The sequence below is a fragment of the Hemiscyllium ocellatum genome, chromosome 43, assembly GCF_020745735.1.
Source record: "Hemiscyllium ocellatum isolate sHemOce1 chromosome 43, sHemOce1.pat.X.cur, whole genome shotgun sequence".
Classification (NCBI taxonomy): Eukaryota; Metazoa; Chordata; class Chondrichthyes; order Orectolobiformes; family Hemiscylliidae; genus Hemiscyllium; species Hemiscyllium ocellatum.
This window is the reverse complement of record NC_083443.1, coordinates 30,294,863-30,311,433: the sequence shown is the minus strand read 5'-3', so window position 1 is coordinate 30,311,433 and position 16,571 is coordinate 30,294,863. Positions and strand designations below refer to the sequence as shown.

Here is a 16,571-nt window from a genome sequence, read left to right as displayed (position 1 = left end):
TGTGAAAGGACATTCTTGCTATTGAGGGAACCCAGCAAAGGTTCACCAGACAGATTCCTGGGATGGCAGGACTAACAATGAAGAAAGACTAGATCGACTGGGCTTGTACTCACTGGAACTTAGAAGAATGAGGAGGGGTATCTCATAAAAGCATATAAAATCCTGATGAGGTTGGACAGGCTAGATGTGGGAAGAATGTTCCCCATGTTAGGTAAGTCCAGAACTAGGGGTTACAGTCTAAAAATAAGCGGTAAGCCATTCAGGACTGAGATGAGGAAGAAATTATTACTCAGTTGTGAACCTGTGGAATTCTCTCCCACAGGAAGCTGTTGGGGTTAGTTCATTAGATAGATTCAAGGGAGAGCTGGATGTGGTCCTTGTGACTAAAGAGATTTGGGGTTTTGCAAAATGGGAGTGGGATACTGAAATTGCACGATCCGCCATGATCATACTGAATGGTGGCGCAGGTTCAAAGGGCCGAATGGCCGATTCCTGCACCTGTTCTCTCTGTTTCTATTTACCTTCCCTTTGTGTGTGGATTCTCTCCTGAATGCTCTGGCCCTAATTCCCAGACTATGCCCCAGGTTCAAGAATCTTCAACCAGTGGAAATAGGGGCTAGATCAAAGTGGTGCTGGAAAAGCACAACAGGTCAGGAAGCATCTGAGGAGCAGGAAAATTGACATTTTGGGCAAAAGCCCTTCATCAGGAATAGACAGGTCTATTGCCCAACACGTCGATTTTCCTGCTCCTCAGATGCTGCCTGACCTGCTGTGTTTTTCCAGCACCACTCTGATCTAGACTCTGGTTTCCAGCATCTGCAGTCCTTGTCTTTACCTAACCAATGGAAATAGTTTATCATTGTCTATCTTGTCTTTTCCTGTTAATGTCGTGAAGACTTTCATCAGATCTCTCCTTAGCCTCGTAAATTCTACAGTAAACAGGCCTAATTTTGTTCAGAACAAAATAAAGAATTGTGGATACTGGAAATCAGAAACAAAAACAGATTGCTGGGAAAACTCAGCAGGTCTGGCAGCATCCATGGAGAGAGAAAGCAGAGTTAGCGTTTTGGGCCCAGTGTGGTGAGGTGTTTGCGGAACAGCACAAGGTAAGATGGGGTAAAAATCCACCATGAGAGACACCATGAGAATGAGGTCAGTAATTAATGAGGCTAATTTGATAGGACAACACTCAGCAGTGTGAACAGACACCCTCCAAAAAAGTGATGGAATTCAGACCTAGCCAAAAAAAAAACAGAAAATTGAGCTCATAAAATTGTCTGCACGGTTCACGAGAAACAAACCAGAAAGCATCAGTTGTGTAGAGTAACATTAAGCCAAGATAGGGGCGATATTCCTCTGGGATTATGTCTCTGTAATGGTCGGTTAAATAAACTTGTTTTGATGTTTGTGCCAAGATCTTTCTGAGCGTCCTATGTATATCATTCTGTTTGTTTATTTCTTTTATGTCCTAAACTTCTGTTGTTATTGATCAGCTGCAGCCTTGTGTGAGTGTGTTTCAGTGACTAACCACTATATTAACCAACTGCAAAAATGAAACATATCAGCCAGATTTCACTCTGGGATTTGACTAGTGCAATATCTCCATCAGCTGCAATCATTACATTGAGCAAGACAAAAGATAGCCCTAGGGCATCACTAATTCAGTGTCGGTTAATTAGTTGAGTTTGTACACCCAAAGATCAGCTCCCCAAGCCTATAAAGGGATGCTGCTGCACTGCAGAGGGAGAGAGATGTGAAACCTGTCCCACAAATCAGTCTGGAGCCGCAACTTGAACATTTTCAATTTTGCAACTTGGGGCGTAACCTGGCAGAGTGCATTTCGCCCTGTCCCAGCTTCCGTTCCAATGGAACACAAATTGGGGGCATGTTCGTTAGTGGTCAGGGTCACCAGGTTACAGACTCATAGTGAAACCTGAAACAACCCTACTGGTGAATTGTTGGTTGGTTGGAGCTCTGTTTGATGAGGTACTCGACTGGGACAAGGAAAGCCACAGACCACATTTTCACACTCTCGGGACTTGCTTAGTGCTGTATTAAAGGGTAAAATCTGCTAACTCCAAAGACAGAACACTCCTTCATCCTTGCAGTTCGGCAACACCACCTTGGGAAAGGAAACACGATCAGGCAGTGACAAAACACAAAACAGGGAGGAGAGAGTGAAGAATCGTTCCTGCTTGATTTTACAGCAGTTGCAAGTTAGCTGTAACATTTGAGAAGTTCCAAAATGTCTGATCTTAACCCTAACCCAATCCCACCTCACCAAGAGCTCAGAAGAGAACGATTTTACAAGGCCTTGAATAATTGAGGGATTGTCTCTTTCACATACTTTGCTGATTTAAGACATTTTGCGAATTGTTTCAGGTGAATATAACTCTACATGACATAAATGATAATCGTCCCATTTGGAAGGATGAACCATACTTAGCCAATGTGGTTGAAATGTCACCCGTTGACACAGATGTTATCACAGTAAGTATTTTACCATTCCCACAATGTGTGCGTGAGGGTTTGAATTCACTCTGGGAAGTGTGCAGTGAAATCACTGCTATGTTTCAGCCTGAATGCATCCATGACCCCTGAAACCCCAGCACAGCTGTATGGCCGAGGGTCTTCATTTTCTATTTGCCCAATGTAAATATTTCTGAGGTTGGGCTGGTTGGCTGAAGTGACCCAGAAATTATAATTCATGACAGCATAAGATTCAGCATGTTGACTGAATGAGACTCACAGCACCTTTCAATGCTATAAATGACTTTAATGTGCGCCTGTTCCATTGCCTGATCTCATGCCATCCTCTGTCTGCCCATGGCTTGCAATTTAACTAAACGGCAGTAACCAAAGTTCTGGGGTAAAGATGCTTCCTGGCTGCTTTGTGCCAACAACATTGTAAGTGGTTTCTTCCAAATATTTCAAAGTGTTGATGGAAGTCAATCCCAGGAGCTGAAAATGTGTTGCTGGTTAAAGCACTGCAGGTCAGGCAGCATCCAAGGGACAGGAAATTCGACGTTTCGGGCCAGAGCCCTTCATCAGGAAGTCAATCCCAGGAAGTCACCTTGTTCATCTTAGAATGCTATAAATACACATCAACAAAGGGAAGATCAAGAATGTCATTGCGTGAGTGTCCCAAGGGGGATTGAGTTTCACATCCCCTCAGCCTACAGTACTGAAATAAATGCACAGAGTCCAGTATACCATCAGTGCCGTACATCAGTGACCAGTTTGTGCAGGATCAGTCCCTAGAATAAGGAGCCTCTCTGAGACTCCTGTTTGTACAACCTGTTTTCCTAACCGACCTGTTCAGGAATCATATTACTCATCCCTGGAGCAGTTGGGATTTGAACCCAGGTCTCTTGCTCAAGGGGTAGAGACAGTACCTCTGTGCCACAAGAGAGCAAAGATTCATGTTTATATCTGTCAGCCAGGGCTCCCTGATTGGTCCAGGTTAACAGCCCCAGTCAGGGATCTCCTAGTCAATGAGATCCATCTGGGAACCTTGTTCCAATCACTACAAAGACATTGCCTTTTGCTTATTGCCAAATGCAGCTTGTTCCCTTGTGGTTGGTAGTAACTGTACTCCTTAAAATACATGGACACAAAAATGGGCACTCACACCCTCCACCAGCACTGTTACGCGCACTGATACAGCCACCATTTGTACTAAATACATGGGAGTTAAGGCCCTGCCATGTGAAATAGATGTTCTTGTAGCTGTGTTGTTCTGTGCTACGCACAGTTCGTTTTCATTAATAATCTGCATTCATGGTCACTCATCACAAAATATTGCATTTATTTAGCCAGTTATGCAAAATATTGCTTTTTCTAGGGGAGCTTGGGTATTGTTGAAACTTGACGTATTCTGTCAGTGTTTTGTCATGCACTCATCAGGACGGCTTTCAAGAATGCCAATCTAAAGGAAAAATTACATTTATGCTGTATAGAGGAGAGTGCTGATTGTTTGGCAAGTGGGTTATGATTGGTAGAGGCATTGCTATGAGGAATGTTGCCATTGAGGCAACAAATCTGCCAATCAGAGTCCACCTGCTTAATATCAGAATGTTTTTCTTGTACAATACAAAATGTCTTTCCTTTACAATGGTGTTCTTGAGAATTGTCCTGACGAGTACAAAACATAAAAGCTTTGATAAAATGTGCCTTTCTTCAGGCACCTAGGGACATGTGTCAAATGTCTCTCTCAGTGGGTTGAGAGTCTTTGGAATTCCCTTCCTGAAAAGGCAGTGGTTGCAGAACTTTTAAATATTTTTAAGGCAGAGGGAGATAGATTGTTGACAAGCAAGGGGATGAGAGATTACAGATAGGGTAGCATGCTGGCTCAGTGGCTAGCACTGTGGCCTCACAGTGTCAGGGACTTGGGTTCATTTCCAGCCTGTCTGTGTGGAGTTTGCACATTCTCCCTATACCTGTGTGGATTTCCTCTGGATGCTCTGGTTTGCTTTCACAGTCCAAAGATGTACAGGTTAGGCAAACTGACCGTGCTAAATTGCCTATAGTGTTCAGGGATGTGTAGGTTATGGGTAAATGTAGAGTAATACGGAATGAGTTTGGGTGGGTTACTCTTCAGAGGGTCAGTGTGGATTTGAAGGACCTTTTTCCACACTGTAGGGATTCTGTTACTGGGGATATGCAGGAATGTCACATCGGGGTTAAACCGAGATCAGCATGATCTTATTGTACAGTGCATCAGGCCTGAAGGGCCGAGTGGCCTCCTCCTGTTTTTTGTTCATGGCGGTATTACCAAACAACATTTCACAGCACGTCACGTGAGGAGACTTTAGAAGAGATGAGAAAAATCTTTGTGGAAGAGGTCAGTTTTAAGGAGCGTTTAAAGGAAGAGACAGAGAGAGAGAAATGAGGAGGAAGGGAAATCCAAAGTTTAGTGCTCAGTTAGCAGAAGGGATGACCACCAATTGTGAAGCAGTTAGAGATGTACAAGAGACCAGAGTTGGAAGAGCACAGAGGTGTCAGAGGGTTGTGTGGCTGGAGGAGTTTGTGGACCTGGACAGGAGTCAGACCATAGAAGTGTTTGAACAAAAGGAAGTAATTCCCCTAACTGTAACATCTTCATGTCACTGAATGTAAGTTTGAGTGGACATCTATAATCAAACCTGAGATTGATTGCCTTCATCTGACACCCATGATCATGTTAAAATCTCTCAGGCTTTAATCAGAAGGTCAGAAATCACATGACACCAGATTATTGTCCAACAGGTTTATTTGAAATCACAAGTTTTCAGAGCATTGTGTCTTCCTCAGGTGAAATGTCCTGAAAGCTTGTGATTTCAAATAAACCTGTTGGACAATAACCTGGTGTTGTGTGATTTCTGACCTTGTTCATCCCAGTCCAACACCAGCACCTCCACACCATTCAATCAGAAGGATTTGGTTTAAACCCCATCCTCAAGACATCAGCTCTCAATCCACGCTGAGTTGGCGCTGCATTGACCGAGCTGTAATCCTTTCAGATCAGTTGTTCCGGCTGGTTTAATATTGAAGGTCCTGCAGCTCTACATAGCAAGAGGTGCAGGGAGAGCTCTCAGTATCCTGTCCAATTTTACTTCCCCAGTCAAAATCATCTGAAATAGAGTAAGAGGTCAGGCATTCACCTTCCTGCTGCTGGTACAAGTCCCCACTATGTGCTTTATGTCTCAATAAAGCTGGAGTTACCCAACTTTATTCATGTGTTATATGGCAGAGAAATGTGACAAGGTGCTTCACAAGTGAAAGTGTTACCTCGTTGTGTGTAAACATACTTCCTGATGGATTGTTAATTTTCCTCTAGTGCAGAAACATTGACGAGATTTATTGCACAGCAGATTTTTTTATTAGGATTCAGAGGATGTTACAAGATGAGTGCTTTGTAAATGCTATCAGTGTGTTTGTATGAACGTTAGGTAGATGTGATTTAAATACACTGCTCGGCTTACGGTGAGAAATCTCAGTATCTGAATTATTGATTACGTGTCAGTGTGGTGTGTGAATATATACACAGCCACAAAGTCTGTGTTGTCTAGACAAAAGATAATTGAACAATTAAATATCATAAAGTATCTCTGATTGTGCTCACATCATTGTTAGTGCAGACTGATCTATGAATCTGCACAGGCTCAGGGCAGACCAATTAAATTGAAGGTTGGACTAGACTTGTGAAACAAATGGTCACAAAGTGAGTTTGTTATTATGACAAAGTGAAAATTAGTTATGACGGCTAATTTCCTCAGTGATGCCCCTCAGGAAAGAGAACCTTGTAGCTGCAGAATTTGACAGGGTCTCAATCTCTTAAAAACGATCCTTGTGTTATCAATATTGCATTATTCATACTGTTTATAAACAAGCTGTCAGTAGTGCAGTTATCAATGTCCCAGTGAGTCCTGTTTCCTTGTTCTCTCTCTGTCATAAGCATCTTCAATGATTAATTACTTTGAGATGCTGTCATTGTTGGATGAATAAGTGCATGCACGATTCAGTGCACAGCAAGATTCCACTAAACCTGAGCTAAAAGGATCGTTTGTCGTTCTTTTTGCTGGGAGGTGTTGGATACGACAAGGGGTCTCCCTCTGAGTGTCCCAAGTGAAACAGCAGGAACTCGAGGTTTCACCTCAAAGTTGACACAGTTGCCAGTTCAGAGCTCTCCTGGTGCCACACCGCAATGCCCACCCTAATGACCAGGCTCAGGCTACAGGAAGCCATTCCGGGTAACAGACCTAAGGGGGAGGTAATGGCCTAATGATATTATTTCTAGCTTGTTAATCCAGAGACCCAGATAACTTTCTGGGGACCCAGGTTCTAATCCTGCCACATCCGATGGTGGAATTTGAATTCTGTAGAAATAGAATCATAGAGATATACAGCACGGAAACAGACCCTTCAGTCCAACTCATCCATGCCGACCAGATATTCCACCCCAATCTAGTCACACCTGCCAGCACCCGGTCCATATCTCTACAAACCCTTCCTATTTATTTACCCATCCAGATGCCTTTTAAATGTTGCATTCATATGAGTCTCCATCACTTCCTCTGGCAGCTCACGATCTGGAACTAAGAGTCTAACAATGACCATTGTCGATTGTTGGAAAAATCCATCTGGTTCACTGATGTCCTTAAATGAAAGAAAGTGCCATCCTTATCTGGTCGTGCCTACACGTGACTCCAAACCCACAGCAATGGGGTTGACTCTTAACTGCCCTCTGGGCAATTAGAGACGGGCAATAAATGCTGGTCTGGCCAATGAATGAATAAGATGTTCACATTGACTTTGGAGAGAGCGTAATGTATGTGTGCCTGCTGCTAATTACAAGGAAGGAATCAGCAAACGTGGATTGTGTCCCTTGGAAGTTAGAAGGATGAACAGGTGGTTTAATCAACATTGTTAGCTAGGGAATGAACAGAGATGTGAGATTGGGAAAAATCATTCCCACTTGGCAAAGAGCTTCAGGCAAGGTGTGTAGGCTAAAACTAAGGCTTTTGGGACTTTTTTTATTCATTCCTGGGATATGGACATCACTGCCTAGACCAATATCTATTGCCCACAGGGCAGGTGAGAGCCATCCCCATTACTGTGGGTCTGGAGGCACATGTAGGCCAGACCAGATTAGTTTTTACAATACAATACAGATGGGTTTTTACGATACTATTCATATTGGCACTATTAGATTAGCTTTGTATTCCAGATATTTGCTGAATTCAGATTTTAACACTGGACAAACAGGATTCAAACCCTCAGCCACCCTCTGTGACAGGAGTGAAGAAATACTCATACAGGTGAAGAATGGTGAAAATTTGGAACTTTCTTCTGCAATTTATATTAGATCAGTTGATTTTAATTCTGAGATTGATAGGTTTCTGTCAGCCCATAACATCAAGGGATATGTACCAAGGAGAAGTATATGGAGTTCAGTCATAGATCAACAAGGATCCCACTGAACTGCAGAGCTAACACTCAGGGCTAAGAGACCTTCTACTGTTCCAATGCTCAAAATGTTCCATTGTTTCCTCATCAAACCTCTCTTGGAATCTTTGGATCCCAATTATCTTAGTCTCATTTACTGTTTTTTTAAGTACACTCACCATCTTTATACATAATGGATGGAACACCCGTTTAATATCAGTCATCAAGGTGAAGGAGTCATAGAGATGTGCAGGAGTCTTAAAGTAATTCTGTTTTTGTTCCTTATGTCTGCTTACAAAAGCCAGTCATTTACCTATGTATGGAATTTTTCTTAATCTTTTATTTTTCAATCACCTTATATTTGGCTCTAGGTTCTATTTTGTATAGTTCTCCTAGTTTCTTGATTGTTATGATCTATATTTAACATTTGCATCTTTGTTTCCTGGTCCCATGTTCCCCTCCTACCCCCATCCTCTCTCGCAAAACGCCCCTCTCCCAAATCCCACTTTCTCACTTCCTCCCTCTTTCAAACTCTACTCATCCCCCTCCCCATCTCTCCTCTCTCCTTCAGCTCCTCCTTCCCACCCTGCCCAATATCTCTCCCTTCTCTTCCTCTCCTTCTTTGCTCCGTCCCCCTTCTCCCTCTCACCCTCCTCCCCTACCCCTCCTCACTTTACCCCTCCTCCCTTCTCTCCCGCCCCCTTTTTTCCATCAACTTCTCTCCCCATCTCCCACCTCCCCGCTCCACCTCCTCCCTTGTCTTCCTCCACCCTCTCCTCCTCCTTGCTCTATCCCTCCTCCCTTCTCTCCCTCCCCTTCTCTCTCCATCTCCTTCCATCCACTCCACCTCCTCACTCTACGCCTTGTCCCTCTCTCCTTCCCCATTCTCTCCCCATCTCCTGCCTCCTCACTCCACCTCCTCCCTTCTCTTCCTCCACCCTTTCCCCTTCCTTGCTCTACCCCTCCCCCTTTCTCTCCCTCCCCTTCTCTCCCCATCTGCCTCCTCCACTCTCCACCTCCTCAGTCTATCCCTCCTCCCTCTCTCCTTCCCCATTCTCTCCCCACTGCCTCCACCCTTTCCCCCTCCTCCCTCAACCCCTCCACCCTTCTCTCCCCTACGTCTTTCCCTGTGTCCCTCCTCCCTCTCTCCCTCCTCCCCTCTCCTCCTCTCCCTCCATCCATTCTCCCCCACTGTGTCTAAACACCTTTACTGATTGACTAAAGCTGGACAACAGTGTCACGTGCCTGTCTTCCACAGGTGTCAGCCTTTGACCCAGACCGGGGTGAGAATGGTTCTGTAGTGTACACCATCAACCCTCCCAATCGATTCTACCGAATCAACAGGACCACAGGGAAAATCCGCACATCTGGAGTGGTGTTAGACCGCGAGAATACAGATGCCAAGGATGCTGAGATGATGAGGAAAATCGTTGTGTCAGTCACAGATCGTGAGTTATTGGTGATCTTGTGAAGTAATCGAGAGATCATAGAACCTATGCAGTATGGAAGCAGGCCATTCGGCCTACCAAGTCCACGCTGACCCATCAAAGAACATCCCCCTACCCTATAACTCTGCATTTCCCATGGTTAATCCATCTAGCCTACACATTACAGGCAATTTAGCATGGCCAATCCACCTAACCTGTACATCTTCAGACTGTAGGGGGAAACCCACACTGACACAGGGGGAATGTGCAAACACCGTACGGACAGTCAGCCGAGGGCAGAATCGAGCCTGGGTCCCTGGCACTGTGGGGCAGCTGATCTAACCACTGAGCCACCATGCCACAAGCTAATATCACGTTTTCCTGGAATTGCATTCCCATTTTGTTTAATAAATTGAGAGTGGTACATTAACCAGGAACAAACCTGTGGGCTTTCTGAAGGGGTTCGGAGCAACCCGGAAACAAGAGGGTGAGGAGGTTTGGAAGGTTAATTGAACCCTCCAACGAGAGTCCAACCTTCAGTCCTCAATCATATACTTTTTTTTTAGATTAGATTAGACTTACAGTGTGGAAACAGGCCCTTCGGCCCAACAAGTCCACACCGACCCGCCGAAGCGCAACCCACCCATACCCCTACATTTACCCCTTACCTAACACTACGGGCAATTTAGCTTGGCCAATTCACCTGACCCGCACATCTTTGGACTGTGGGAGGAAACCGGAGCACCCGGAGGAAACCCACGCAGACTTTGATCTTGTGCTCTTTGTAGAACATAGCACGAATCTCAAGACACCAGGGCAGGGGATCAGGTGCTGGTGACCATAACTATTGTGACAGCGATGAGCTTGAAGGTAGGGAGAGACCATTCGCAAATGCAAAAATGTGGATACAGGAGATGGTGCAGAGAAATGCTTTGAGATGGCAGAGCATTGAAAAAAAGACATATCAATGTGAGATAAATTAAAACATTGAAAATGGTTGGACTCATCTATAGCCGGTTCTGCTGTAACATATATTTCTTCAATACGAATTGGCTATAATGCGATTGAAGAATTTAGATTGTTATTTGTAGGATGCAGATTTTCTTTAGCTATATTGGCTATAATGCGATTCCAGTTTCATTGGTTTAAATGGCACAGTTATTACTCAATTTTCTTATAATGAGTGATCACATGGGAATGGAACTATTGCGTTATGTCAGAATAGACTGTATAAGGAAACACAGCTGCTAATTTAACAGTGAGTTCTTCACCAAAGTAGTTCATTGGTGGTTAAGCCATTTGGGAGATGCTCACAACACAAAAGACAAAATATAAATATAAATTCATTCCTTCATCTTTGATGTAGTTTAAAAAAGATATCAAGTCATCCTTGTTTGATTGTTAGCAGCACTCTATTCTTCTAAGTCCCCACAGGACAGTCCATTTTCATCCAACACACTCACTGACACTGAGGAGATGTCCAAGAGAAATTCTCCCCACTCTGTATGGGACCCATTCATAAATAATATGATGCTGTGCTGCTGCTACTACACACCAACAGCTGATCAAGGTGGTTTTGCCTCTCTTCCCTTACTGTATGTGAGTGCCCGAACGGTGCCGACAGTGCACTTTATAAGGGACACCTTGCTGCATCAGGGAAATCGTGTTCCTTCTCTTCTATTTTCACGCTGGTCTTTGTGCTTGTCAGTCATTCTATTGGCAGTGCTCCGGAGCTTATCTCTTGGGTACACTGAGTGATTGGCACCCTGCTAATGGAGCAGCTTCTTATCTTGCTAACGTGATGTGTTGTAATTTGGAAGGTCTTTCCTTCTTTGCTGCAAGTCTTCACAGCAGTTGGATTCATAATTGGGAAAGCACGCGACATGTGCCTTTGCTCTTGCTGTGCCCTAGCTACACTCATCGCAGTCACAATTCTGCAGACGATACTTTGGCATGTTCAGGAAACAAATTTCATAATTCCTCATGTACAGAATTGAAAGCTAGTCTCATTAACTGTGACTGTGCCAAGCATTGTTAAATATTGTAAAAACTCACCTTGTTCACTAATTCCTTCAGGGAAGGAAATCTGCTGCTGTTACCCTGTCAGGCCAACATGTGACTCCAGACCCAGCAATGCAACTGATATGGGGTTGCACAGTGGTTAGCACTGCTACCTCTCAGCACCAGGGACCTGGGTTCACATCCCACCCATCGCTGACTGTCTGTGTGGAGTTTGCACATCCTCCCCGTGTCTGTGTGGGTTTATTCTGGGCGCTCCGGTTTCCTCCCACAGTCCAAAGATGTGCAGGTCAGGTGAAAATGTAGGGTTCCAGGGATAGGGTGGGTCTGGGTGGGTTGGACTTCGGCGGATCGATGTGCACCTGATGGGCTGAATAGTCTGCTTGCCCACTGTAGGTATTCAGTCATTATCTGTATCCCAGATGGGTGTGGATGCTCTTTCCTTGGATGTATTCAAGACTAAGGTCAGGAGGGTTTTAGACATTGAGGAATGTGCAGAGGAATCAGGATTGTGAAATTGAGGGAGGAGGTCAGCCCTAGGCTCGTTTAGTGGTGGGACCGGCTAGATGAGCCCAGTGGTCTGCATCGTCTCCTATTTCTTGATGTCTAGACGAAGACAGAGTAAACACAGGAAGGATTTTCCCAATGGCTAGGGAAATCCAGAACTAGGGGTCACAGTTTAATAATACAGAGTAGGCCATTTCGGACTGACATAAGGAGAAATTTCTTCACCTGGAGAATGGTATGGCCTGTGGAGTTGTTTGCCACAGAAATTGGTTGAATTCCAATTATTTAATGTTTTCAGGAAGGAACCCTGTATAGCTTTTAAGGCTAAAGGGATCAAAGGGCATGGGGAGAAAGGGGGAACGGGGTACTCAGTTGGTTAACCTGTTGGATCAGGCAGGAAGGGCCGAATGGCCGAGTCTTGTTCCTAGTTTTCTGCGTTATGATGTTTCTATGTCCTTGTATTCTCTGTTGCCTTATCCCATTATTCTGTTGCAGGGGGAAAACCTCCACTACAAGCCTCCAGTAGCACCATTGTTACCGTAAACCTGCTGGATCTCAATGACAATGACCCAGTTTTCCAAAACCTGCCGTTCACTGCTGAGGTCCCAGAGGGTCTGCCTGTTTCTTCTTCCATTTTTCAGGTAACTGCTTCCAGGTCATTGCAAACGTCTAGGAGAAAGTGAGGACTGCAGATGCTGGAGATCAGAGTCGAGAGTGTGGCGCTGGAAAAGCACAGCAGGTCAGGCAGCATCCGAGGAGCAGGAGAATCGACGTTCGGCCTTAAGCCCTTCATCACGTATGCCCGAAACATCGCTCATTCCCAATGAAGGGCTTATGCCCGAAACATTGACTCTCCTGCTCCTCAGATGCTGCCTGACCTGCTGTGCTCTTCTAGCACCACACACTCGACTCTGATCTCCAGCATCTGCAGGCCTCACCTTCTCCTAGCGCTTTTCCGGCATTGCAAACTTCTTCCTTGTTCAAAATAAGACCATAGTATAACTTCACAGAGCACCCCTAGGACAAATGTGTGATGTTCAGTTAAAATTGTTTGCTCTGGAGTTCAGACAACTGAGGGCAGATCTCATACAGGCTTATAAAATTCTAACAGGACTAGACAGGGTAGATGCAGGGAGGGCCTTCCCGATGATGGGTGTGTCCAGAACAGTCTGAGGATTTGGGGTAGAACGGAGATGAGGACTCATTTCTTCGTCCAAAGAGTGATGAGCCTGTGGAATTCATTACCACAGGAAGGAGTTGATACTAAAACATTCAATGTATTCAAGAGGTGGCTGGGGGAGAATGAGATCAAAGGTTATAGGGAGAAAGCAGGATTAGGTTATTGAGTTGGACACTAGGCCGTGACCGTGATGGATCATGGAGCAGGCTCCAATGGCTGAAAGGCCTCCTCCTGCTCCTATCTTCCATCTTCTAAGTGAGGAGGATTGGACCACTGGCCACTGGAAACTCTTCCGTCTGTTGTCAGCTCTGCCCCAGGTCCAGATGCACTTACCTCAGCCCCAAGTATGTGGAAACTTTAAATTAGTGAAGGTAAGGAGTGGAACAGTACCAGAAAATATACTGGTATTTCTGAAAGGGGAAAATTGCTGTCAAAATGTTTAATCTTGCATCCATCAGGACAAATGCAAGAATTCCAAATTTCAAAGGGAACAACAATTTATACTGCATGAGAAAGCAGCGCTGATTCATGGTTGACTTGCCAACTTTGTTTAGAACAGAAAGACCGAGGGATTCAGGTAGACAATTCTTTTGAAGTCTGCATCCCATGTAGACACTGTAGTTAAGAGGGTGTTTAGCTTGCTTACCTTCCTTACTCAGTTCTTTGAGTACAGAGTTGGGATGTCATGTTGGGGTTGTACAGGATGTTGGTGAGGCCTCTTCTGGAGTACTGTGTCCAGTTCTGGTCATCCTGTTATAGAAAGGATACTATAAAGCTGGAGATGGTTCAGAAGAGGTTTGCCAGGATGTTGCTAAGAGTGGGAGGTTTGAGATATAGGGAGAGGCTGATTAGGCTGGGACTTTATTCACAGGAGATTAGGAGGTTGAGGGATGACCTTATACAGGTTTTTAAAATCACAAGGGGTATAGGTAGGATTAATGGCAGGTGTCCTTTCCCTAAGGTGATGGATTTCAAAACCAGGCTGTATATTTTTAAGGTGAGAGGAGAAAGATTTAAAAAAAAAACATGAGGGGCAACATTTTTACACAGAGGGTGGTTCGTGTGTGGAATGAACTTCCGGGGAAGTGGTGGATGTGGATAGAGTTACAACATTTAAAAAGCATTTACATAAATACGTGAATATGAAATGTTTGGAGGGATATGGGCCAGGAGCAGGCAGGTGGGACTAGTTTAGTTTGGGATTATGGTCGGCACAGACTGGTTGGGCCGAAAGGTCTGTATGACTCTGTGACTGTGACTAATCAGCACTTTTTCCTCTCATTTGGCATAAATTGTTGTTCCCTTTGAGATTATTTTACCTATTTAATACTTATCATGATTGACCACTCCACATCAGCAGCAAAGTGCTTCAAAGGCGTTAAGTGTTTCTGCAACTTACAGTCACAGACGAGCGACAATTCCCTGATCTCATGACGAGGACAGCTCATCCAGTACAGACCATGGAAGGTTCTAGCAATGTCAACCCAGGAGAGAACTGCAGGATTTGTGCTGGGAAACCCTCTTGTCTGTGGCAGCAATTTAATGTCCTGAACTTTGAGCACTCCTCAAATCAGCACCTGTTCTTTCTGAAATCCAGAATGTTCTTCCACAAAAGGCTGTAGGTTCTGGGGTTCAATTGAACGTTTTTGAAACTGCACTTGATAGATTATTGCTGGCCAAAGAACTTGATAGTTCCAGAACCAATACAAGATAGAGATAAACTATAGAGACCAGCCATGATGTAATCAATGGCCTATTATTCCTTGTGTTTGTCTTCAACTCCCTTCATTGAATCACCATCTCCTGTTCCTGAGACCTCCTCCAGCTTTCTCTCCCGTCTCTCACTCTCTGGCCTGTGGTGTTTTGCCCCTCCCCTCCTGTGGGGACCACCTTGACTGGCCTCCTCCTTCCTGTGCTCGCAAAGAGTATTGCCCCTTCCCCATTTCTCTCACATTCCCATTCCCTCCTTCCCTCATCCCTCCACCTCCCTTCAACTCCCTTCCCCCTCTTTCCCTCCTCCCACTCCCTTCTCCTCCCCCACCTGTCCCATCTTCTCCCCTCCTGTCCCCTCTCTTCCCCTTCTTTTCCCCACGTTTTGCCTCCTTCCCCCCTCTTTTCACCCTCCTCTCCCCCCCATTCCCTTCCAGAGCCTTCCCGTCGCCTCTCAACACCTTCCTTTCCCTCCCTCCTCTCCTTTTCCTCTCCTGTCCCCTCCCTTCCTCCTCTTGTCCCCTCTGGTCCCCTCCCTCTCCTCTCCCCTCCTTTCCCCTCTCTGTCCCCTCCTGCCCCCTCCTGGTTTGTCTTGCTCCCTTTCAGACTGTTCCCAGGTACAGTTCTGCTTCCCTCTCTCCAACACCAGGTATCAGTGCTGGATCCGGACGAGAGCTCCAATGGGATGGTCACATACTCTATGCAAGTGGGCATGCCCAGGTTGGACTTTGTGCTCAACTCTAGCACAGGATTAATCATGTCGACCACGACGCTGGACCGAGAGCAGATCGCGGAGTATTACCTGAGGTTGATAGCCAGAGATGCAGGGATGGTACCGAGGAGCACCACCAGCACCCTGACCATCAGGGGTAAGCAGTAACAATTTTGAAATGTCCTGGATCAATAGTACTGACAGGAGAACAATATTTTACAAGCCTTTATTAGATCTCCAAATTTCAGGAAGGACTGTGTGCATTCATGAATTAAATCGGTTTATCCGCACCTAGCACAGAAATTGCTGGAGAAACTCAGCAGGCCTGACCCATCTGTAGAGGGAGAGAAACAGAGTTAACATTCTGAGTCCAGTATGAATCTGCTTTGGAGCCAAGCTTGAGTTTCTCCAGCACTTTATGTTTTTGCTATGGCTGCACCCCTTCCCACTCACTCACTCACAGAGGTGTCATCCCCCGAGAGTGTAGGGCAGAAAGTGGAGGAAGGTATTTGAAGAAGTGAACCATTACCTGGTCCACCACCGCTATTGTAGCCAGAGGACACCCACACTGACACTGGGAGAACATGCAAACTCCAGACAGACAGTCACCCGAGGCTGGAATTGAACCTAGGTCTCTAGCACTGCGAGACCACAGTGCTAAACACTGAGCCACCAAGCTGCCCTCTACTCTTATTGTATTGGAGGAGAAGGAGGTTGGAGCTCAATGATGGGGGCTCATCTGAATCGAAGGTCATTTGTTCTGCTCTCATCAGGACAAATGCAAGAATGCCAAACTTCAAGCCCTCATAATAATTTCTACCTTAGGAGGCTGGGTGTTGATTAGTTGATTCTGATCAGCTCAGGCTGTGTAGATAATTTTAATTGATCCATTCAGATACATCTCTGGAACAGGTGGGGCTTGAACCCAGACCTCCTGGTTCAGGAGTAGGGGCACTACCATTACACCACAACAGCCCCTCAGCATGAGCATTTATTGTCATTTTAATCAAATTGTTCAGACATGTTATGACACACCGCTGGAGTTGGTCGGACTTGAACCCGGGCTTCCTGGCTCAGAGGTAGAGACGTT

At 45.3% G+C, this 16,571-nt stretch overlaps 1 protein-coding gene across 1 annotated transcript in view; it reads left to right on the top strand.

The window, feature by feature from the left end:
- The window catches only part of cdh23 (cadherin-related 23), a 674,096-nt gene that overhangs the window by 311,393 nt on the left and 346,132 nt on the right, over positions 1–16,571 (top strand). Inside the window, exons 19-22 of the mRNA XM_060854138.1 lie at positions 2,383–2,490; positions 9,185–9,374; positions 12,375–12,520; positions 15,419–15,638. Of these exons, the coding sequence (XP_060710121.1) occupies positions 2,383–2,490; positions 9,185–9,374; positions 12,375–12,520; positions 15,419–15,638 (664 nt within the window). The remainder of the gene's footprint in view (positions 1–2,382; positions 2,491–9,184; positions 9,375–12,374; positions 12,521–15,418; positions 15,639–16,571) is intronic.